This window comes from Oncorhynchus nerka, linkage group LG21 (assembly GCF_034236695.1).
Source record: "Oncorhynchus nerka isolate Pitt River linkage group LG21, Oner_Uvic_2.0, whole genome shotgun sequence".
Classification (NCBI taxonomy): Eukaryota; Metazoa; Chordata; class Actinopteri; order Salmoniformes; family Salmonidae; genus Oncorhynchus; species Oncorhynchus nerka.
The window spans coordinates 1377030-1402368 of NC_088416.1; the positions used below are offsets into that span (position 1 = coordinate 1377030).

Sequence of the window (25339 nt, forward strand, 5' to 3'; positions counted from 1 at the left end):
TAAAAATCTCTGTTGTCCTGTAACTTATACAGTTACATAGTATACAAATGTTATTACACAGTGCAACCCTTTTCATATTATCATTACAATACAACATTTTACACCAGTATAACACTGCATGAAGACATATTAGCGATCTGACTTGTCTCTGCGTTTCTCCGCCATAGGTTTGGGCAGTTCCCTGACTGGTCTCTGTAGGGTCTGAGTCCTGTGTTTCTCCTCATGCTGTCTGGCCAATGTGGTCTGTCCCCATTTCCCACTGCTGGAGGAGCCCAGCCTGGTCCGTGAGCTGCCACGGCGCTTGTTACTGCCCGAGGCGGAGGGCTTTCTGCGGTACAGCAGAGACTGGTAGCTGGGGAGCTGGTCCAGTAGTGGGTTACGTGGTGCTCCCAGACGGTCATTGTGGAACACTGTCAGAGAGAAATACAGTAAAAAAAAAAAAGTGTATTGAGGAAGAGGCTGGGGTTAAAGTTCATAAAGTGAGAGTAAAATGTGGGGTATAAAGAGCAGTACTTGAATGCAATACACTGTATTGATATCATACTGTTGAACTCACTAAACTATTTGGCTGTGAATGCACAGGAAGTGGTGTAGCCATACAGTCATTGCAACAGACAGGTACATTTGAAAAAACTACAACAGCCACACCTCAATAATTACATCTATCAAAACATATCTTCAGCAACCAAGTTACTGTTCCTATTTAATGTCATAAAACTCAAAGAGTAAGGGAAATATTCTTTCAATAACAACGACAATTGGCTCAGTTTCAGCTAAAAGTTAGATAGCTACCGTTGGCTAGCTAACGTTGGCTGGATAGCTTTTTAGCATTGGGAAAGTTTACCTGCCTTGTCTAGCTAGATAACTGGTTACATTTACTAACTTACTTGCTGAGAAGGTCTACATGAAATTGAGTTTGCTTAGTTACCTGAGTCTCTCTCCATTTCCAGTTGTCCTCGTGCACTTTTAATATCAACGAAAGTTTAATGAACAACTTTGTTAGCTAACTAGCGTAGCTAGCTGACGTTGGCTGTCAGTCAGCAGAAGGAAAACAAAGCCGCATTCCCTTTCCTGAATCCCAAAGCGAAGCAACTCTGGAGCTAGATGTATAAATACTAGATTGGCATAGCATGCTTTCGCACAATTATACACAACAATCGCGCTTATTTAATTTTGGATATGACTGGAGTTTAATCTAAATTAAATACTGACAAACGACCCGACCAACAATTTCACGTTTATTTGTATAGCTAGTTAGCTAGCTTTTATATTTATATAACAACATTTGTCGCGCTCTACTGTCCTCAAATTCCACCACCATAAACCTTTTAAATGATGGAGCATCAATAATTATTTACGCTTAAAATGGGGTCATATTATTTGAATATGAAATAATAAAAATGTCCAACTAACAATTTAATTGTTTATTATGCTGTTCACAGAATTCAACATTTTGTTTGACATTGTGTTTTAAATAGAGAGTCGAATACGAAAGTTAATCATTATGACTCTTCATTGCAATTCCCTATCCAATTGCACACTGCACATGCAGTCATTCGTAATAACACAGTTGAGCCCTTGGCCGTGCCATATCTTATTATGCCAATTAATTTTCACGTCCTATGGGAATCATTTGCAAATACTTGTCATTATGCCAACCATAGCAGCCTATTAGATTTGCATACGGCATTTAGAACCACCGGACTTTTACCTTTATTTCAAGTAAACAGTTCCGGGTAGTCTGACAGACACACAGTGATAAAGTTCAACAAAGGTAGATCTCTCAGAACTGCACTCTAGCTACCACAGTTGACACTTCAAACCTGGATTATAAGGAAAAGGGGAGGCATCCTCGGCCTGCAACATCTGTTCAAGCAGCCAGCAGATTTCCCTGAGTAAGCAGCACATTAACCAGGTAATTACACTCTGTGGATTTACTCTTTTAAACAATTGTTTGATACAATAGTTTTAAATTGTTACTGTATCTAACAGCAATGTATACTATTATTATTTGGAACATGGTTATATTTCTCTTAATTTGACGACAAAGATTCCCTGTCACATATAACTTCTGTGTTTTCCCCACAATAAACTACCATGTCAACACATTTGTTAGTCGGATCTCTTTCCAGACTTTGTTGCTCGGGAATTTGTTACTTCTACTTTGCCTAGTTTACTGCCATAGGGCAGCACTGAAGCACAGACCATGGCAAAACAGAAACCATATCCCTGTGTTAATAAATAATGATATACACAGGGATAGGACAGGGGAGTTAAATAACTTACTGAAGACAGCCATTCCATCCAAAACATGTGATGTGTATTAGATGGCACAGCTTTATTTGTGAAAGTAAGATGGGAATAGCATCGAGGTATGATCTCAGAAGTCTTGTATTTGCCCCTTCTTTATACCCAAGGGAGTCTTGTTGCTAGTGGCACGTTTATGTCTCGTTTCCAGTTCTCATTTTATGTAATGGCAAGCTGATTCTCATGAATTGTTTTACTGAGAATACAGTAGGAGGACCTTTCAGACCTCCAGGGGACTAAAGAAGAGAGGGACAGACAGAAACCCCCACCGGGTTAACCACTATAGAAGAAGATCAAGCCAAGGATCCCTATGTCACACTACAACAACACTGGAGTATATAACAACCCTGCCTATCATGACAGTGACACCCTGGAGATAGATAGGAGGTATGTGTGTCAACTTGTACGATTGTGTTGTTTGGATGTTTGTTATAATTCTGCTTTAACTGGGTAGAGAACCTGAATGGGTAGAGGGCCTGAATGGGTAGAGGGCTTGAATGAAATGTTGACGGACAGCTCTTAAAAATGTTTTTGGGGAGAGTGCACAAATAACTCAAATATGAGAAGTGAAGTAAAACATAATGGTCCAGTATTAGAAAATAATTCTGAGAGGATCTTTTGTTCTGTATATTTAAATGTAAACCATCACTGTGCTTGGTCACATCATCTCTAATCTCTCAATTAGTGTCAGATTTTTTATAGTGCCAGTGCCATTACATATTGTAGCAGGAAGCTATCCCTGAAATGAATACTGTCAAAGTGGGCCAATTCTCCTTCTTTGTGTGTTGAATGTTGTGTTACAGTACAAGGAGTTTGTTGTCATTATAAGTTAATGTCGTGCTAAGTACTAGAGACGGTCATGAACCTTCAGCGGTGTGACCAAAGTAATTGTATTTCTTACAAGAGACTCACTTTATAGCGCCTCAGAAAAAAAAACATTATTGTCTATGACAGATGTCATATGTCTATAATAATATTGTAGCATGATTCTTAGAACACCATCAGCAACCTTATGAGTGTAATGATTAAGGCGTTGGACTGACTGATGCAGGGTTTATACAACAACACACCAGTAATGTTATGCTCTGTCCTTCTCTCCAAAGTCCTTCCAGGAAATCCCAATCCCATCATAGTAACCCACATGGTAACCCCTACCCCAGGGATGATGGAGCCGGGGGGCAGAGGGGCAGGTCCGACCTCCAGCAGCTCCCAGGAGGGGTCCAGTCCAGCTACAACGATGCCCAGGAGAGAGTGCCCTGGGGCGGGTGGCAGGAGGGGAGCTGGAGGGGCAGAGACAGCATTCCCATGGGTCTCCTTCCTCCCCGGTCGGAGAGCCCACGATGGCAGCAGCATGACCTCAGTAAGTCGATGTTTGATTTAATTGATTAATTAGGCAATAGAAATAAGTAATGTACAGCCAGACACCGATGTAATGGCAGTACACACGTTTTCTGATGGGAGATTGTATTGTAAACAGATCAGAGAAATATGATCCCTTGTGCTGTAGTAAGGGTAGTCTCTCCTCCCAAGATTTGGTTCTGGGTTCGGAGGGGATAGTATGGCCATGATTTTGTTGGAAGGCAGCCTGGTCGAATAGACTAGACGTAACATAGTAAATATATATCCGTGACACTCAAATTAGTATGATATGTTACGTTTGGTATGTTTACATAAGTCCAGTATGAAGGAAGTTTGAGGTAGTTTCGTGAGCCAATGCTCACTAGCAATAGCGCTTACGCTAGTTAGCAATTGTGCTAGTGCTAGTTAGCAACTTTCTTCAAACTGCATGTAAAGACATAAAAATCATCCTACTCTGGGGACCTAGATGAAGGGCCTCATTGCCAAACCCTTTAACCCTTTAACCTAACTCTAACCTCAACCCTGACCTTAACCCCTAACCCCTAGCCACCTAGCTAATGTTAGCATTAGCCACTTAGCCACCTAGCTAACGTTAGCCACAACAAATTGGAATTCGTAACATATCATATGCTTTGCCAATTCGTAACATATTGTACGAATCACAATTTGTAACATATTGTTTGAATTGCAATTTGTAACATATCATACAAATTGTCATTCGTAACATATCATATGAAATGGATGGACATCCACAAATGAATACATACAGTACCATATGAAACGTAACACATCGTACTAATAGGAGTGTCTGGATTTACTTTACTATGTTAAGTCTACCCCTGAGTCCAGGTTGGGAATGGAGTAGTATTTCAGTGTGGCTGGTCTTCAGGTTCTGTGTTGCTAAGTGACTTTGAATTTCTTCTATTACCTCCTGCCTTTTGTTTGGTTAATTCTTTGTGTTTTCAATGTTGTTATAGGTACCATATCCACCTACTTTTCGAACGCTTTTAAAACACGGAAGCCAAACGCTCAAACTATTGCAACAACATCAGTGGAGGCTGCTGAGGGGAGGATGGCTCATGATAATGGCTGGAATGGCATCAAACCATGTGTTGATGTATTTGATACCATTCCACTAATTCCTCTCCAGCCAGTACCATGAGCCCGTCCTCCCCAATTAATGTACCACCAACATCTTGTGAACTTGTGCTTTATCATAATTCATATGTGCTCCACTAAAAATCCTTGCAATTGGCATGTTTCTGATAGCGAAACATCCTGACAAAATACAACATATTACTTGCCTTATGTGCCTGGACCTTGTAGACTAAACTGCAGAGAAAAAACCCACAACTGATTCAAATGGTTGCCCAATCAGGCAGGCTAGATGCAGTTATTTCCAAATGATTACCGGGATGTATTCAAAACGCCAGGCTTTTGAGCGGTTTTTCAAATGGCATGGGCTATCGGTTGCAGTTTACAGGCTAGACTACAGTTTTGTACTCGCTTGAAAACAACAATAACATTCCTCATTACACTGTGTTGTGGTAGCATAGGTAGGATACATTTATTGTCCCTAAAAAAATAAACATAGGGTAGCTTTACCAGCTGCAAACCCGGGGACTGGGAGGGAGCGCACTCAGCGCAGCCTCGGGAGCGCACCTAGTGTAGAGCTTCGTTATCTGATCAACTTTAAAAAATGTTGCTTTGTACATTGACTGGATATATTCACTACAGTATTAAGCCTAACATTGAGCTTATAAATAATGGTCTAATATGCATACACTTCTACTTAGGCTATAGGCTACATCTCGAGCCTGTCTGTCTTTGTTCTGTTGTGCAATTACGCACCTGGCTTCTCCACTGACACAGCTATTCCTCTTAAATCTTGAGGAGTCCCAGGAAAAGACAAGAGTACAAAAGCTATTTGGACCCTTATTTCGACCTTTCTTCTTTAGCCTACTAACCGCCTATTGGAGGATAGATGCACGCGTGCACTCCCTTGCTGAATGTAAAATAGGCTACAGCTTTACGAGCGGGGAGTTGGAAAGGAGAAGCCCATATTTTCCTATAGTAGGCCAATCTTAACACCCGGCTACATCCTGACAAAATACACCATATGAGGGGCCTGCTAATGTACCTTTCTTGTGCTTCTAAACTGTCGCGAATAGACCTGAACTGATCCAAATGGTTGCATAATCAGACCTATAGGCTGTAGGCCTATGCAGTTATTTCGGAATGAAACAAAACAGGACGTTTGAGCGGTTATTCAAATGAGCCTACATCACTGCAGTTTACAGCCTATAGACAATAATTGTGACCTCACTTCATAACAAGAATACATTCCTCGTTGCACTGTGTTGTTGTAGCCCAGGTACAATAATGTATTGTCTAAAAAAGTAGTCCTATGCCTAATCAATAATGGAACTTTGCGTGCCCGTGAACCACAGTGCGCAGCCTGGAGGAACGTACTGCAGATTTGCCATTTCATAAACTTGTAACGGACTTTGACAGGTAAATATTTAGACTATAGCTGCAATATTTAGCTAATGCATGGCCTAATACCTAGCTAATATTTAGCTTCTTACTTCAGCTACACATCACTAGCCTCTCTTTTCCAGCTGTGCCCGTGGGTCACAGGCTATAACAAGCCACTCTGCAATAGGCGATTCCTCTTCTGGTGAATTCCCAGGAAAGCTATAGGCTACAAAAGCTATAGGACATTTATTTGTATTCTTTTTTTCAATTACAAAGCCTAATAGCCTATTCAGGGAAAGAAGCAAGCTTTCTTTTACTAATTGCTGAATGTAAAACAGGCCTACCTCATAGAAAATCAATTTCGGGGAAAATTGAGGAGAGAAAGTGTGTTGGTGTGATTGATCACGTTTGGCCTGTTATGATTATAACATTGTTGCACTGATGCATTGCAAATAGTTGTACAAGACATAGCCTAGATGAGCACAGTGAAAAATAAGACACAAAGGAATTGACAACCATTAGAAAAATGGAAATCACTTGCAAACCACTTGAGCAACGAGGCAATGAGAAGCTGTAAAATTTGTGCAGGCTCGGCGTTTGTTGTTCAATTGCTACATTTAAATACGAGTTACTATATTATTTTTCATTTGACCTAGATGTACATTGAAGTGTTATTTGCAGTTGTCACTATGACAATGAACACACCCTGAAAGCACTGGTCTGAACCAGTATCTGTGCGTTAGAGACCTCGTGAATGGTCTGAAACAGTATCTGTGCGTTAGAGACCTCGTGAATGGTCTAGTGTTACCACCTTATTAATAGGCAGTGTGCAGAAGAATGTTTTGATCAGTTGATTGACAGGTGCAGGCCTGCAGAACAATAAACAATAAACTTTCCTCTAGTGTGGATGCTCACCAACGTTTTATAGTTATGTAGACTATAGTTATCGTTGTAGTTATTGGCTTTGTGGAGGCCCTAATCTCATACACAACACAATTCAAGTAATTATCACAACATAACTACTAGTAGGTCTAGCTGTTTGAGAACTTGAATGAAATTCATATACAGTTACACTTGCACTTGTTTACTTGACTTTTATACTCTATAAATTGACTCCTTCAAATAACTTTTCAAGCTTTTTCAAGCAGAAATTTGCATCCTGTAGCACAAACTCAAAAAGTTCTGGGACACTGTAAAGTCCATGGTCAATAAGAGCACCTCTTCCCAGCTGCCCACTGCACTGAGGCTAGGTAACACTGTCACCACCGATAAATCCACTATAACTGAGAATTTCAATAAGCACTTTTCTACCGTTGGCCATGCTTTCCACCTGGCTACCCCTACCCTGATCAACAGCCCTCCACCCCCCACAGCAACTTGCCCAAGCCTCCCCATTTCTCCTTCACCCAAATCTAGATAGCTGATGTTCTGAAAGAGCTGCAAAATCTGGACCCCTACAAATCAGCCGGACTAGACAATCTGGACCCTCTCTTTCTAAAATTATCTGCCGAAATTGTTGCAACCCCTATTACTAGCCTGTTCAACCTCTCTTTCGTATCATCTGAGATTCCCATAGATTGGAAAGCTGCCAAAGTCATCCCCCTTTTCAAAGGGGGAGACACTCTAGACCCAAACTGCTACAGACCTATATCTATCCTACTCTGCCTTTCTAAGGTCTTCGAAAGCCAAGTTAACAAACAGGTTACCGACCATTTCGAATCCCACCGTACCTTCTCCGCTATGCATTCTGGTTTCAGAGCTGGTCATGGGTGCACCTCAGCCCATGGGTGCTCAAGGTCCTAAACAACATCATAACTGCCATCGATAAGAGATTACTGTGCAGCCGTATTCATCGACCTGGCTAAGGCTTTCGACTCTGTCAATCACAACATTCTTATTGGCAGACTCAACAGCCTTGGTTTCGCCTGGTTCACCAACTACTTCTCTGATAGAGTTCAGTGTGTCAAATCGGAGGGCCTGTTGCCAGAGCTTCTGGCAGTCTCTATGGGGGTGCCACAGGGTTAAATTCTGGGGACGACTCTCTTCTCTGTATACATCAATGATGTTGCTCTTGCTGTGGGTGATTCTTTGATCCACCTCTACGCAGATGGCACCATTCTGTATACCTCTGGCCCTTCTTTGGACACTGTGTTAACTAACCTCCAGACGAGCTTCAATGCCATACAACTCTCCTTCCGTGGCCTCCAACTGCTCTTAAATGCAAGTAAAATTAAATGCATGCTCTTCAACCGATCGCTGCCCACACCTGCCCGCCCGTCCAGCATTACTACTCTGGACGGTTCTGACTTAGAATATGTGGACAACTATAAATACCTAGATGTCTGGTTAGACTGTAAACTCTCCTTCCAGACTCACATCAAGCATCTCCAATCCAAAATTAAATCTAGAATCAGCTTCCTATTTTGCAACAAAGCATCCTTCTCTCATGCTGCCAAACATACCCTCGTAAAACTGACCATCCTGCCGATCCTCGACTTTGGCGATGTCATTTACAAAATAGCCTCCAACACTCTACTCAACAAATTGGATGGAATCTATCACAGTGCCATCCGTTTTGTCACCAAAGCCCCATATACTACCCACCACTGCGACCTGTACTCTCTTGTTGGCTGGCCCTCGCTTCATATTCGTCGCCAAACCCACTGGCTCCAGGTCATCTACAAGTCTCAACGAGGTAAAGCCCCGCCTTATCTCAGCTCACTGGTCACCATAGTAGCACCCACCTGTAGCACGCGCTCCAGCAGGTATATCTCACTGGTCACCCCCAAAGCCAATTCTTCCTTTGGCCACCTCTCCTTCCAGTTCTCTGCTGCCAATGACTGGAACGAACTGCAAAAATCACTAAAGCTGGAGACTCTTATCTTCCTCACTAGCTTTAAGCACCAGCTGTCAGAGCAGCTCACAGATCACTGCACCTGTACATAGCCCATCTGTAAACAGCCATCCAACTACTTCATCCCCATACTGTATTTATTTATTTATCTTGCTCCTTTGCACCCCAGTATCTCTACATGCACATTCATCTTCTGCACATCCTACCATTCCAGTGTTTAATTGCTATATTGTAATTACTTCGCCACCATGGCCTATTTGTTGCCTTTACCTCCCTTATCCTTCCTCATTTGCACATGCTGTATATAGACTTTTTCTACTGTATTATTGATTTTATGTTTGTTTATTCCATGTGTAACTCTTTGTTGTTGTATGTGTCGAACTGCTTTGCTTTATCTTGGCCAGGTCGCAGTTGCAAATGAGAACTTGTTCTCAACTAGCCTACCTGGTTAAATAAAGGTGAAATAAAAATGTTTTTTTTAAATACCGCAGAAGTAAAGCAGAAATCGAATCCATCACTTCCGTTGTTTGGCTGTGCCCATAGCAACGTTCGAAAATTAGGTGGATGCGATTAATGAATCTAGTGTTCTGTTCTCCATGATGTTCAGATCACAGCGGGTACCAGATCGACCAGGCAACGCATTATGACACAACGCCTCCTGTACGACTTCCATCTGCAACTTCAGGTGCTGTTCAAACCACTTTAAAGAGCACATACAGTAGATTACTCTCTATTTACTTCCTTACTTTACTTCTTTAGCTTTCAGTTGGTCCCTTTGATCATAAGAACCTTTGAGGTTAGTTGTTGCACTATCCTTGCTTCAGGCAGTTAGATTGGGTATGTCATTTTATGCGAAATTAAAAAATATATATAAAAAAAATTAAAGGGTCAGCTCCTTAAGAGGTTATTAAAGAGACACACAACTCAAAGATGAAAATGAATGAAATGAAAATCAAGATTGTTCATGCCATGACAGATTTCGTGTAGCTAACTTTTGCAATATTGCTAAGAGGATTTATGACAATCCAATGTCTAATAAAACATTACCCAAAGGTAGACAGGCAGCACAAGGAAGTTGGCAGAAAAATACCATCCCGGGTGCTAACAGTTTACAGGGCTGTATTGATTAGGGCAAAACGTAGCGAAACGTTTTACAACGAAACGTTACAATGAGCGTTTCTTTTTGGACAAGTCCAGGTAGTCCCTCCCTGTTTCAGTCTGTTTTCTTCCATTTATTGCCTAATGAACACAATCCAGGTAATATTACCTCATCACGAGGACTGACGATTAGGTGTTTGCTGAAATCTAACCAAGAAATGTACAAATGTAGCATCTTAATTTTAGCCAGTTTGCTACAGCAGGAATATGATCCTGCAGCAATAGGAAATGTGAATTATAATGTGGATTATAATTAATGGACATTTTTGTAGGGTTTGATACATTTGTCTGAAATTTCAGAGTGGAAATTACAAACTTCAGAAGCCTTTTTATAACCTCAAATGCACTACAAGTTTTACTGGAAAGTTCTCCTGAAAAAGTGTGATCAAATTAAGATCCAACATCTGTAGAGTGTTTGCCTCTTTGGCATTTTATACTCTCTCAATGATTTAGCCTTAACAAAGACACACAATATGTCAGAGGTGTAGCAGCATTACTCGGTTAGCATGAAGGTTATAATGGATAACTCTAATGGGACAGATAAGGCTGGGGGAAACAATTTCACTCTAAAGAAGTTAGTTTCTATTAGAGTGTGTTATCTACAGTGTGTTTTTTCATTGTCAGCTAGTCATGCTACTGCGTTTGTCAAAAGGATGTGAAGTATAGTACACTCAGAAAAAAAGGTACTATCTTGAACCTAAAAGGGTTATTTGGCTGTCCCCATAGGAGAACCCTTTGCATAGGAGAACCCTTTGAAGAACCCTTATTGGTTCCACGAAGAACCTTTTGGTTCCAGGTTCTACATGGAACTAAATGGGTTCTACTTGCAATCAAAAATAGTTCTACCTGGAACCAAAAAGGGTTCTGCTATGGGGACAACCTATTGGAAATGTCATACTTAGGCAGCCCTTTTTCCCTCCTTTCAGTGTGGGCAGTTAACTTTGCTGGTGGCACTATAGCCCTGTAAGCTTCACGGTTGTTTCTTTCTTTTGTTGGCAACGTTTTAAATAGAAAGGAAAATGTACGCTCACCACGCTGCACTTTGGTCCACTTCTTTTGACGGCTGTGACAGGAAACCTTTTTTAACCACCTCTATTTGATTTGTTTTAATCAAAGTTGATCATCAGCAGCTAACACTTATTTACACATTGTAAATATTGACTCACGACACACCCATGCAATGTGAACAGGGGGCTCCCCTTTCAAGCCACCCAAAACCACTTCCTTGTGCAATCAAGGACCATGTCAGTGCGTGAACCAATAAACCATGATGTATTGTAAGTTGTATGTGCATGCCGTTCTTTGTATGTTCACTTGTTTGTACTGTAATTATGGGAATTAATTGTGTTTGCCAAGTCAATGGGTGGACATGATCTGAAATGAATGTGCAGAGTCCTTTCTATTAGCGTAACATATTATATATCCTCCGTATTGTTAGTGCTGATAGTAAGCCTATATGATGGATGGCTTTCTATTCATTCAACACTCTTTATTAAGCTCATAATTCCTCAGTAATAGCTAGGCTGTCAGCTGTGTTTAATTAGATGTCCTCCTGTCTCCCAGGTCATGTTTCGATGAGGTTCAGGGGTCGAGGAAGATGAGTCTATTCCCTGTAGGAGAGGCTGCTCTGGGCAATCTGGGCCTTTCTGAGGACGACATCAGGAATGAGATGGAGAATGGTGAGGGATGAAGAAGGGAGAGCCTACGGCACATCCATAGAAATGGAGTTACTAGAATTGTATTCCTATGGGCACAACCACGGTTGAGAATGCCTGTCCATTCTCCCGGTAGAAATATGATGTTCTCTTTTCAATCAGTTCAGGACAATGTTATCCATTGAAGTCATATTCTGGATACACTGATTGAAGTAAAAGAAGTCACTATATACTATCTTTATAGCTCAATCATAACCCTCCATCACTTCTTATACTTAAATCACAATGATTTAACTCATATATGATATATTATATATGATTATATTCATATTTTTATATTACAACTCCGATCTAAAGGCATACTATGATTAATAACCTCACAGATCTGTTTTTATCTTGTCTTTGTCCAACAGAGGAACAGAACTTGGTCAAAGAGCTGGTTGCCATGTCAACGAGGGACAGAATCAAGGCCATCCGAGACCTCCCTATGAGCTTTGATGACAAGAAACACATCAGGTACAGTTGTCATGTCACCGTCATAGGTCAAAAGGTGCCTGTTTTCGTACAGTTTTACTATGGAAAGTTTAACTTATGACCAGGGGTAGTAAAATAAGTACTATGTACAAGGGTAGGTAGGTCATCGAGTGTGCAGTTATGTAGGCTTGCGATGTGAGATCATTGGGGGGAATAGTCACACACACAGACACACACACACATACACACCTTCTTGCAGTATGCGGGTAAGGAAGAAGTGTTTACCATAAGCGCATCGCATCGGCCAAGTCCAAAGTTTACAGCCACACAGCCAGCCAAGAGCACTGTGCAACTTTTGACAGGTCATATATTTTTATGGAGAGATAACGCTGTGATGCGCGTATGTTATTATCATACGCTACATAACTGTATCAGACTGTAATCTTTACGTTTGTTTGATCTCTTACCTCCTAGGGGCCAAGTGTTGGCGTTGAAATCATTCAAAAAGTCCCGGCAACTGAACTGCTTTTCAGACTGCTCGACGACTGTCTCACTGGTGAGCAGTGTGACTCTCTGACATCTTTGTGTCTCTCTGTGTGTCCTCCTGTCCTGATGCCCAACTTTACTTCCGGTGTGTCCTTGTACTGCACAAGCAGTGCCCTATTAGACTATGGCAAAGTGCAACGCTTCCTGTGGTTGGCTCTCACTAAATCATTATGACTTTTATGAGCAATACAATTTGCCAGGGTGACATTCAGTCTCTGCATTCAGCGACACTTGAACATTGGCAAAAGCAGAAACAGACTGCCACCATGCAGGCCATACAATAACTTTCTACTTACATTGAACTGTTCCATCATCCACATCCTCTATTGACAATTACACCTATTCTGTGACAGCTGTGCTATGAAATCTATGACAGTGCATTTGTGACATACAAGACCCCCACCACTGTTCTCAGACCAGTCTTCCCCCTCAGGCGTTCCGCAGGTGCGGTGCTAACATGACTTTAGCCAAGCAGACCCTGGAACTGTGGCGGGGTACCATGAAGGAGGTCGGGGGTAAATTTGGCACGGGGGTCCTCTCCTACTTCAAGTTCCTAAAATGGCTGCTGATGTTCAACATCTTCTCCTTCCTGGTCAACTTTGGTTTCATCACCATCCCCCAGCTCATCTATCACCCCACGCCAGACATCCCCGCTGGGGTCAGCTTCAAAGGGCTAGAGATACTGACCGGAGCGGTTTGTTGTTGTTAACTATTCACGCTACTTCTGGTAGAGGCTTTTGAGTGAATCATTCCATAGCAGCATACGCTACGAATCTGATCAACATATTTGTTATACGACACCCCGTACTGTAAAGTCAGCATACAGTGAACAGTTACTGTGTGGTAAAAATGTTTTATTTTGATGTATCTATTTTCCCCACAGGGTTATTTCAGCCACACAGTGATGTATTATGGCGGCTACAGTAATAAAACACAAGGGACAGGGGGCCGGTCTGAGTACAACATGCAGCTGGCCTACTTCTTCACCATAGCAGCCTACATGGTGTTGTGTGGAGCCGCCCTCATCTACAGGTCAGTATGGGATGAGACTGCACAGTGATCATGTAACAGTAACATTGTATTGACCACTATTAACTCTGCTTTGGACTGTCATTTATGTCATGCATGGTTTGGTTTCCACGTGCTTCTCCATCGGTTTCAAGTGCCAGTAAATCATTTATCAAAGCCAGTTGATCTCACATGTATGATGTCAATCAAATCCACAATGACATTCACATCATACCTTTATATATTTATTGAACCTTTCCTTCATGTTGTAATAGTGCAGTAAAGGGACCCCTGTTCTCTCTCTTTCTCTCTGTCTCTCTCATTTCGATTCAAGGGGCTTTATTGGCATGGGAAACATATGTTAACATTGCCAAAGCAAGTGAAGTAGATAATATACAAAAGTGAAATAAACAAAAAAAAATAACAGTAAACATTACACTCACAGAAGTTCCAAAAGAATGAAGACATCACAAATGTCATATTATATATTATATATATATATATATATATATATATATATATATATATATATATATATATATATAGTGTTGTAGCGATATGTAAATGGTTAAAGTACAAAAGGGAAAATAAATAAAAAATAATACATCAAATATGGGTTGTATTTACAAGTGTACGACTCTGCTGTTAATGATAATGCAGAGGAGGTTCCCAAGGTTGCTGTTGACACATGCCACGGTAGTTATTGGGGTCAAATTTGTCTCCACTTTTGTGGATTGGGGTGATCAGTCTCTCTCTTGGTCTCTCGGGCTCTGTCTGTCTCTCTGTCTTTGTCTATCTCTCTCTTTCTGTATGTCTGTCCGTCTGTCTGTCTGTCCGTCTGTCCGTCTGTCTGTCTGTCTCTGTCTCTCCCTCAAAATTCAATTCAAGGGCTATATTGGCATGGGAAGCACATGTTAACATTGCCAAAGCAAGTGAAATAAATAACAAACAAAACTGAAATAAACAATAGTATTTAATTTTATAATTTTTTATTTCATCTTTATTTAACCATGCAGGCTAGTTGAGAACAAGTTCTCATTTGCAACTGGCCAAGATAAAGCAAAGCAGTTCGACACATACAACAACACAGAGTTACATATGGAATAAAGAAACATACAATCAATAATACAGTAGAAAAATATACAGCATGTGCAAATGAGGTAGGATAGGAGAGTTAAGGCAATAAATAGGCCATGGTGGCAAAGTAATTACAATATAGCAATTAAACACTGAAATGGTAGGATGTGCAGAAGATGAATGTGCAAGTAGGGATACTGGGGTGCAAAGTAGCTAGATAAATAAATAAATACAGTATGGGGATGAGGTAGTTTGGATGGGCTATTTACAGATGAGCTATATACAGGTGCAGTGATCTGTGAGCTGTTCTGACAGCTGGTGCTTATAGCTAGTGAGGGAGGTAAGAGTCTCCAGCTTCAGAGATTTTTGCAGTTCGTTCCAGTCATTGGCAGCAGAGAACTGGAAGGAGAGGTGGCCAAAGGAAGAATTGGCTTTGGGGGTGACCAGTGAGATATACCTGCTGGAGCGCATGCTATGGGTGGGTGCTGCTATGGTGACCAGTGAGCTGAGATTAGGCGGGGCTATACCGCAGAGACTTGTAGATGACCTGGAGCCAGTGGGGTTTGGCGACGAGTATGAAGCGAGTGCCAGCCAACGAGAGCGTACAGGTCGCAGTGGTGGGTGGTATAAGGGGCTTTGGTGACAAAACGGATGGCACTGTGATAGACTGCATCCAATTTGTTGAATATAGTGTTGGAGGCTATTTTGTAAATTACATCGCCGAAGTCGAGGATCGGCAGGATGGTCAGTTTTACAAGGGTATGTTTGGCAGAATGAGAGAAGGATGCTTTGTTGTGAAATAGGAAGCTGATTCTAGATTTAATTTTGGATTGGAGATGTTTAATGTGAGTCTGAAAGGAATGTTTACAGTCTAACCAGACACCTAGGTATTTGTAGTTGTCCACATATTTTAATAATATGCATATCTTATATTCTTTGCATGAGTAGCAGGAAGTTGAAATTGGGCACGCTATTTATCCAAAAGTAAAAATGCTGCCCCCTTTACCTTAAGAAGTTAACTTGGCTTTCAAAGACCTTAGAAAGGAAGGGTAGAATAGATATAGGTCTGTAGCAGTTTGGGTCTAGAGTGTCTCCCCTTTTGAAAAGCTTTCCAATCTATGGGAATCTCAGATGATACGAAAGAGAGGTTGAACAGGCTAGTAATAGGGGTTGCAACAATTTCGGCAGATCATTTTAGAAAGAGAGGGTCCAGATTGTCTAGCCGGCTGATTTGTAGGGGTCCAGATTTTGCAGCTCATTCAGAACATCAGCTATCTGGATTTGGGTAAAGGAGAAGTAGGAGAGGTTTGGGCGAGTTGCTGTGGGGAGCGCAGGGCTGTTGACCGGGGTAGGGGTAGCCAGGTGGAAAGCATAGCCAGCCGTAGAAAAATGCTTATTGAAATTCTCAGTTATAGTGGATTTATCGGTGGTGACAGTGTTTCCTAGCCTTAGTGTAGTGGGCAGCTGGGAGGAGGTGCTCGTATTCTCCATGGACTTTACAGTGTCCCAGAACTTTTTGAGTTTGTACTACGGCATGCAAATTTCTGTTTGAAAATGCTAGCCTTAGCTTCCCTAACTGCCTGTGTATATTGTTTCCTAACTTCCCTAAACAGTTGCATATCACGGGGGCTATTCGATGCTAATGCAGAACGCCACAGGATGTTTTTGTGCTGGTCAAGGGCATACAGGTCTGGAGTGAACCAAGGGCTATATCTATTCCTTGTTCTACATTTTTTGAATGGAGCATGCTTATTTAATATGGTGAGGAGGGCACTTTTAAAGAATAACCAGGCATCCTCTACTGACAGGATGAGGTCAATATCATTCCAGGATACCCCGGCCAGGTCAATTAGAAAAGCCTGTTCGCAGAAGTGTTTTAGGGAGCGTTTGACAGTGATGAGGGGTGGTCGTTTGACTGCAGACCCATTACGGATGCAGGCAATGAGGCAGTGATCGCTGAGATCTTGGTTGAAAACAGCAGAGGTGTATTTGGAGGGCGAGTTAGTTAGGTTGATATCTATGAGGATGCCCGTGTTTACGGATTTGGGGTTGAGATTGCATCGTCTGTGGACCTATTTGGGCGGTAAGCAAATTGGAGTGGGTCTAGGGTGTCAGGTAGGGTGGAGGTGATATGGTCCTTGACTAGTCTCTCAAAGCACTTCATGATGACGGAAGTGAGTGCTACGGGGCGGTAGTCGTTTAGCTCAGTTACCTTAGCTTTCTTGGGAACAGGAACAATGGTGGCCCTCTTGAAGCATGTGGGAACAACAGACTGGGATAGGGATTGATTGAATATGTCCGTAAACACACCTGGTCTGCGCATGCTCTGAGTGCGCGGCTGGGGATGCCGTCTGGGCCTGCAGCCTTACGAGGGTTGACACGTTTAAATGTTTTCCTCACGTCGGCTGCAGTGAAGGAGAGTCCGCATGTTTTAGTTGTGGGCCGTGTCAGTGGCACTGTATTGTCCTCAAAGCGGGCAAAAAAGTTATTTAGTCTGCCTGGGAGCAAGACATCCTGGTCCGTGATGGGGCTGGTTTTCTTTTTGTAATCCGTGATTGACTGTAGACCCTGCCACATACCTCTTGTGTCTGAGCCGTTGAATTGAGATTCTACTTTGTCTCTATACTGACGCTTAGCTTGTTTGATTGCCTTGCGGAGGGAATAGTTACACTGTTTGTATTCGGTCATGTTTCCGGTCACCTTGCCCTGATTAAAAGCAGTGGTTCGGGCTTTCAGTTTCACGCGAATGCTGCCATCAATCCACGGTTTCTGGTTTGGGAATGTTTTAATCGTTGCTATGGGAACAACATCTTCAACGCACGTTCTAATGAACTCGCACACCGAATCAGCGTATTCGTCAATGTTGTTGTCTGACGCAATACGAAACATATCCCAGTCCACGTGATGGAAGCAGTCTTGGAGTGTGGAATAAGATTGGTCGGACCAGCGTTGAACAGACCTCAGCGCGGGAGCTTCTTGTTTTAGTTTCTGTCTGTAGGCAGGGATCAACAAAATGGAGTCGTGGTCAGCTTTTCCGAAAGGAGGGCAGGGCAGGGCCTTATTTGCGTCGCGGAAGTTAGAATAGCAGTGATCCAAGGTTTTTCCAGCCCTGGTTGCGCAATCGATATGCTGATAAAATTTAGGGAGTCTTGTTTTCAGATTAGCCTTGTTAAAATCCCCAGCTACAATGAATGCAGCCTCAGGATAAATGGATTCCAGTTTGCAAAGAGTCAAATAAAGTCAACCTGGGTTGCGGTTAGCTAGCTGCCATGATCCAGATGAAAGGGTTCAGAGTTTGCGGTAGGAATCCGGGGATATGGAGAGAAAAATAGGTCCGGTATGCTCGGGTTTGAAACACGTTGTACAAACTGGCTAGAGCTTTCCGAACTAAAGGTTAGCTGACTGATAGCTGGTAGCTAGTTAGCTAGCTAGCTTAAGTTGAGGAATTCCAGTTTGGAGGTAAATAGAAAGACTTTTTAAAAAACAGATCCACACGACATTGGGTGAGGCGGGTTGCAGCAGATTATTTTGAAGTTGAGGTTTAGGAAAATATTAAAAAGAATGCGAAGATAAATATATAAAAATATATATACATGGGACGAGACAAGACAAAGATGTCTGACTGCTACGTCATCTTGGATTCAAAATGAACAGTAAACATTACACTCACATAAGTTCCAAAAGAATAAAGACATTTCAAATGTCATATTATGTCTATATACAGTGTTGTAGCGATGTTAAAGTACAAAAGGGAAAATAAATAAACTTAAAAATAAAAATATGTGTAGCAGACCCTCATGCCACATTGAGTCAAAGGCTTTTTTCAATCAACAAAGCATGAGAAGACTTTGCCTTTGTTTTGGTTTGTTTGTCAATTAGGGTGTGCAGAGTGAATACGTGGTCTGTCTGTAAAAAATGTGGTACAAAGCCAATTTGACATTTGCTCAGTACATTGTTTTCACTGAGGAAATGTATGAGTCTGCTGTTAATCATAATGCAGAGGATTTCCCCAAGGTTGCTGTTGACTCATATCCCACGGTAGTTATTGGGGTCAAATTTGTCTCCACTTTTGTGGATTGTTGACCTCCCCCTCTCTCTCTCTGCAGCATGGCCAGCTCGTTCAGGAAGAAGTATGTCCTTGCAGACTCAGGCTTGGGTGGAGCCTGGCAGCTCCTGTGTAGCTGGGACTTCAGTGTGACTAACGAGAAAGCCGTACGACAGCGCAAGAACAATCTGCGCATCCAACTCAAGGTCACTTTCACTGTAATCTCGGAAACCAGAACCAAATCTTGTGTGAGCTGGCCAGTTATCAGGCTTTTACAAGCGACTAATGTCACTGTTTTTGATAAACTATTACTGTAGCTTTGTTGACCTCATGGCCATCTTATTACTGTAGCTTTGTTGACATCATGGCCATATCATTACTGTAGCTTTGTTGACCTCATGGCCATATCATAACTGTAGCTTTGTTACAAGAAAGAATGTAATATCGCTGAACAAATCCCACATTTGCGAGACTAGATAAATGCCCAGTACTTGTGACTCAGTACTTATCTGCTCTTCCATACATAGAATACTCTGCACTCTGACTTGTTAGGGGGCTCAAATAGGATCTCTCTCAGATAACCAACTGTGAAATAACTTCCATTCCCCTCCAGGAGTCCTTATCAGAAAAGGTCCAGGTGGCCCTGCTACCTCTGACAGAGAGGCTGAAGCACTATGGGGTCTTCCTGGGTACCTGGCTCCTCTCCACGGGCATGGCCTTGGGCTGTGGCGCCAGTGTCTACTTCCTGTGTCAATATGACACATGGGTATGGTACATTTTATTAACTTTCATATAACCAGGAAGTCCCATTGAGGTCAGAAGAACTCTTTGCCAAGGGAGACCTTACGTAAACGTTCTGACACGATGACACGTGGCTTCCTGATAAAGCTTGTGGTAATGTATGATCCGGGGATCAGCTGACCCTGATCCATCTAAGTATGATGAAGACCAGGTGGTGATTACTTTGAATCAGGTGTGTTAGTGCTGGGCTAAAACAAATGCCTGCACACTGTGTAGCTCTGGGACCAGTGTCGATGACTATTGTATCAGACATACCCTTGTGTACAGTAATTCAAAGTGTGTCATAGTGTCTGTGTGTACCTGAGCATTTCTGAATCATATAGCATCAATACAATACTACTTTCCTGGCAGTACAGGGTGTGGTCTTTATAATGGTGTTAGTAGGACATCATTGCTACACTTCCACCAAATTATTATTCTATCGTTTTTTCAATTTAACCTTCATTTAACCTTCATTTAACTAGGCAAGTCAGTTAAACACTAAATCTTATTTACAATGACGGCCTACACCTGCCAAACCCGGACGAAGCTGGGCCAATTGTGTGCTGCCCTATGGGACTCCCAATCACAGCCGGTTGTGATACAACCTGGATTTGAACCAAGGTGCCTGTAGTGACATCTTTAACACTGAGATGCAGTGCCTTAGACCGCTGCGCCACTCGGGAGCACCTAAGACATACCCTACACCATTGTGTCACCACTGATTTATTGTTAATGGAAGCTCAAGTGTTTGTGTTTCCATCAGGAGTGTGACGATAAAGACTTGGGGAGAACAGAATCAACAACATCTGCATCATCAAGACTGTTGCTTTGTGACAAGGTGTTAAAGTCCACAGTCCACAGTTAGCCATTGTTGTGTAAATGCCAGCTGAAAAGTACCCAGGGCCTTTGGCTCCAAGTCAGAGCAGGTCAGCCGTAGCCATGGCCCAGTGAGATATGGGTGCCGACCCTCGTAGATGGAAACAGAAAAATCTGAGCCTTTTGTGTAAAACACCGGGGTAAATCTCAAATGGAAACGGGACACTTTATCTTGCTAAAGCTGTGATTGATTATGTCCTGACTTCGGTGTCTTATCTTTTCTCCAGGCTGGTTGCTTCTAGGCACTGATCTATGAACAGCTCACCCTCTCCAAAGCCTCTTTTTAACATGGGGGAAACACAAACCTGTCGTTAGATCAGAACAAACTGACCTACTATGGTATCTTTCCAGCGGACGAGGCAGTCAGGGGACACAGCTTCCGGCTCTCTCCTGGAGGAGGCCGCTACTCTCCTCCTCCCCTTCGTGGTGTCCCTGATCAATCTGGTCGTCCCTCTCTTCTACTCTCTGTTCAAAAAGATAGAGCACTACTCCAACCCTCGCATGCAGGTCTATGCCATCATAGTCAGGTTAGAGATGGATACAAAACACATTTAAAAATACATACGCTACCGGTCAAAAGTTTAGATACACCCACTCATTCAAGTCTTTTTCTTTATTATATATTTTCTATATTTTGATTGGTTTAACATTTTTTTGTTACTACATGATTCCATATGTGTTCTTTCATAGTTTTGATGTCTTCACTGTTATTCTACAATGTAGTTTAATAGTACAAATAAAGAAAAACCCTGGAATGAGTAGGTGTGTCCAAACTTTAGACTGGTACTGTATATTGAAATGGATTGATCAAAACTATTTGCTCAATGATCAATTGAAAGCAATGGATGAATTAAATATTACAGTAATGTGTCAATTCTAAATATGCTTAATAAAATATCAGAAAAAACAGAAAGGTCATATACTGTACAAGGTTTTAGAAGACTGATGTTTTGAATGCCCTTTTCCTTTTTAGAAATGTCATTCTCAAGATGTCCATTCTGGGTATTCTCTGCTACTACTGGATGAAGGATGTGGCCAATACATTTTCAGTAAGTCCTTTTAAACCAAATCACATGCATGCTTTCAAAAATGTTTTTGATTGTCACTGATATGCACTGTGTGTTCATTCACCACTGTGATTCCAATCGTTGGTCTTAGTGCTGGGAGTCCATCGTAGGACAAGCCTTGTACAGACTGGTTATTATGGACTTCCTCTTCATAATGTTAGGATCCTTCTTTGGAGAGTTCCTGAGCAAGTGAGTGGCATTTTCCAAACACATTTTCCCATAACGTGTTCACTTAAAGCTAAACATGCTACAGTATGCAGTAGAATTCTATACTATAACTCATCTTTCTGTTTGGAGGGAAGGTTTCATTGAAAAATGCTCTTCTGTAACTCCTTAGTTCTTTTCTCCACCAGTGTCATTGGGACTAAATGCATACAGAGCCTGGGAGTTCCAGAGTTTGACGTTGCCAGGAATGTCCTTGACCTGATCTATGCACAGACCCTGGCATGGTATTTCATTACACTGTACTCTACTGTACTCTACTGTACTGTGCTCTACTGTACTGTACTCTATTGTACTGTGCTCTACTGTACTCTACTGTACTGTACTCTACCGTACTGTACTGTACTCGACTGTACTGTGCTCTACTGTACTCTACTGTACTCTACTCTACTGTACTCTACTCTACTGTACTGTGCTCTACTGTACTCTACTGTACTCTACTGTACTGTGCTCTACTCTACTGTACTCTACTCTACTGTACTGTGCTCTATTGTGCTCTACTGTACTCTACTGTACTGTGCTCTACTGTACTGTACTCTACTGTACTCTACTGTACTCTACTCTACTGTACTGTGCTCTACTGTACTCTACTGTACTCTACTGTACTGTACTGTGCTCTACTGTACTCTACTGTGCTCTACTCTACTGTACTCTACTGTACTCTACTCTACTGTACTGTGCTCTACTGTACTGTACTCTACTGTACTGTGCTCTACTGTATTGTACTGTGCTCTACTGTACTCTACTGTACTGTACTCTACTGTACTGTGCTCTACTGTACTCTACTGTACTGTGCTCTACTGTACTCTACTGTACTGTACTCTACTGGACTGTACTGTAATGTACTGTACTGTACTCTACTCTACTGTACTGTACTCTACTGTACTCTACTGGACTGTACTGTACTCTACTGTACTGTGCTCTACTGTACTCTACTGTACTGTACTCGACTGGACCCTACTGTACTGTACTCTACTTTACTGTACTCTACTGGACTGTACTGGAATCTACTGTACTGTACTGTACTCGACTGTACTGTGCTCTACTGTACTCTACCATACTGTACTGTGTTCTAATGTACTCTACTGTACTCTACTGTACTGTACTGTACTCTACTGTACTGTACTGTACTCGACTGTACTGTGCTCTACTGTACTCTACTGTACTCTACTCTACTGTACTCTACTGTACTCTACTCTACTCTACTGTACTGTGCTCTACTGTACTCTACTGTACTCTACTGTACTGTGCTCTACTGTACTCTACTGTACTGTACTCTACTGTACTGTGCTCTACTGTACTGTACTCTACTGTACTGTGCTCTACTGTACTGTACTCTTCTGTACTCTACTGTACTGTGCTCTACTGTACTCTACTGTACTGTACTCTACTGTACTGTGCTCTACTGTACTCTACTGTACTGTGCTCTACTGTACTCTACTGTACTGTACTCTACTGTACTGTGCTGTACTGTAATCTACTCTACTGTACTCTACTCTACTGTACTGTACTCTACTGTACTCTACTGTACTGTACTCTACTGTACTGTGCTCTACTGTACTGTACTCTACTGTACTGTACTCGACTGGACCCTACTGTACTGTACTCTACTGGACTGTACTGGACTCTACTGTACTGTGCTCTACTGTACTCTACTGTACTCTACTGTACTGTGCTCTACTCTACTGTACTCTACTCTACTGTACTGTGTTCTACTGTACTGTACTGTGCTCTACTGTACTGTACTGTGTACTGTACTCTACTGTACTGTGCTCTACTGTACTGTACTCTACTGTACTGTGCTCTACTGTACTCTACTGTACTGTACTCTACTGTACTCTACTGTACTGTGCTCTACTGTACTCTACTGTACTGTGCTCTACTGTACTGTACTCTACTGTACTGTACTGTGCTCTACTGTACTGTACTCTACTGTACTCTGCTGTACTCTACTGTACTCTACTGTACTGTACTCTACTCTACTGTACTGTGCTCTACTGTACTCTACTGTACTCTACTGTACTGTGCTCTACTGTACTCTACTGTACTGTGCTCTACTGTGCTCTACTGTACTCTACTGTACTGCGCTCTACTGTACTGTACTGTACTCTACTGTACTCTACTGTACTCTACTGTGCTCTACTCTACTGTACTCTACTGTACTCTACTCTACTGTACTGTGCTCTATTGTACTGTACTCTACTGTACTGTGCTCTACTGTACTCTACTGTACTGTGCTCTACTGTACTCTACTGTACTGTACTCTACTGTACTGTGCTCTACTGTACTCTACTGTACTGTGCTCTACTGTACTCTACTGTACTGTACTCTACTGTACTGTACTGTACTGTACTCTACTGGACTGTACTGTAATCTACTGTACTGTACTGTACTGTATTGTACTCTACTCTACTCTACTGTACTGTACTCTATTGTACTCTACTGGACTGTACTGTACTCTACTGTACTGTGCTCTACTGTACTCTACTGTACTGTACTCGACTGGACCCTACTGTACTGTACTCTACTTTACTGTACTCTACTGGACTGTACTGGAATCTACTGTACTGTGCTCTACTGTACTCTACTGTACTCTACCATACTGTACTGTGTTCTAATGTACTCTACTCTACTGTACTCTACTGTGCTCTACTGTACTCTACTGTACTGTACTGTACTGTACTGTACTCGACTGTACTGTGCTCTACTGTACTCTACTGTACTCTACTCTACTGTACTCTACTGTACTCTACTCTACTGTACTGTGCTCTACTGTACTCTACTGTACTACTGTACTGTGCTCTACTGTACTGTACTCTACTGTACTGTACTGTGCTCTACTGTACTGTACTCTACTGTACTGTGCTCTACTGTACTGTACTCTACTGTACTGTGCTCTACTGTACTGTACTCTACTGTACTGTGCTCTACTGTACTCTACTGTACTGTACTCTACTGTACTGTGCTCTACTGTACTCTACTGTACTGTGCTCTACTGTACTCTACTGTACTGTACTCTACTGTACTGTGCTCTACTGTACTCTACTGTACTGTACTCTACTGTACTGTGCTCTACTGTACTCTACTGTACTGTGCTCTACTGTACTCTACTGTACTGTACTCTACTGGACTGTACTGTAATCTACTGTACTGTACTGTACTGTACTCTACTCTACTGTACTGTACTCTACTGGACTGTACTGTACTCTACTGTACTGTGCTCTACTGTACTCTACTGTACTGTACTCGACTGGACCCTACTGTACTGTACTCTACTTTACTGTACTCTACTGGACTGTACTGGAATCTACTGTACTCTACTGTACTCTACCATACTGTACTGTGTTCTAATGTACTCTACTGTACTCTACTGTACTGTACTGTACTCTACTGTACTGTACTGTACTCGACTGTACTGTGCTCTACTGTA

General features: G+C 42.0%; 2 protein-coding genes across 2 annotated transcripts in view; one reads left to right on the forward strand and one right to left on the reverse strand.

The window, feature by feature from the left end:
• Positions 1-1077, reverse strand: part of LOC115119767 (BOS complex subunit NOMO1-like) — a 34838-nt gene extending 33761 nt beyond the window's left edge. The window contains 2 exon segments of the mRNA XM_065006176.1: positions 143-410; positions 929-1077. Coding sequence (XP_064862248.1) covers positions 143-410; positions 929-944 — 284 coding nt within the window. The 5' untranslated portion in view covers positions 945-1077.
• Positions 1078-1733: 656 nt separating this feature from the next.
• LOC135563501 (transmembrane channel-like protein 5) overlaps positions 1734-25339 on the forward strand; it is a 34927-nt gene continuing 11321 nt past the window's right edge. The window contains 16 exon segments of the mRNA XM_065006177.1: positions 1734-1915; positions 2516-2694; positions 3411-3667; positions 9606-9683; positions 11720-11743; positions 11746-11835; positions 12225-12327; positions 12760-12841; positions 13265-13525; positions 13715-13863; positions 19023-19167; positions 19575-19727; positions 20972-21147; positions 21594-21669; positions 21779-21876; positions 22041-22136. Of these exon segments, the coding sequence (XP_064862249.1) occupies positions 2618-2694; positions 3411-3667; positions 9606-9683; positions 11720-11743; positions 11746-11835; positions 12225-12327; positions 12760-12841; positions 13265-13525; positions 13715-13863; positions 19023-19167; positions 19575-19727; positions 20972-21147; positions 21594-21669; positions 21779-21876; positions 22041-22136 (1865 nt within the window). The 5' untranslated portion in view covers positions 1734-1915; positions 2516-2617.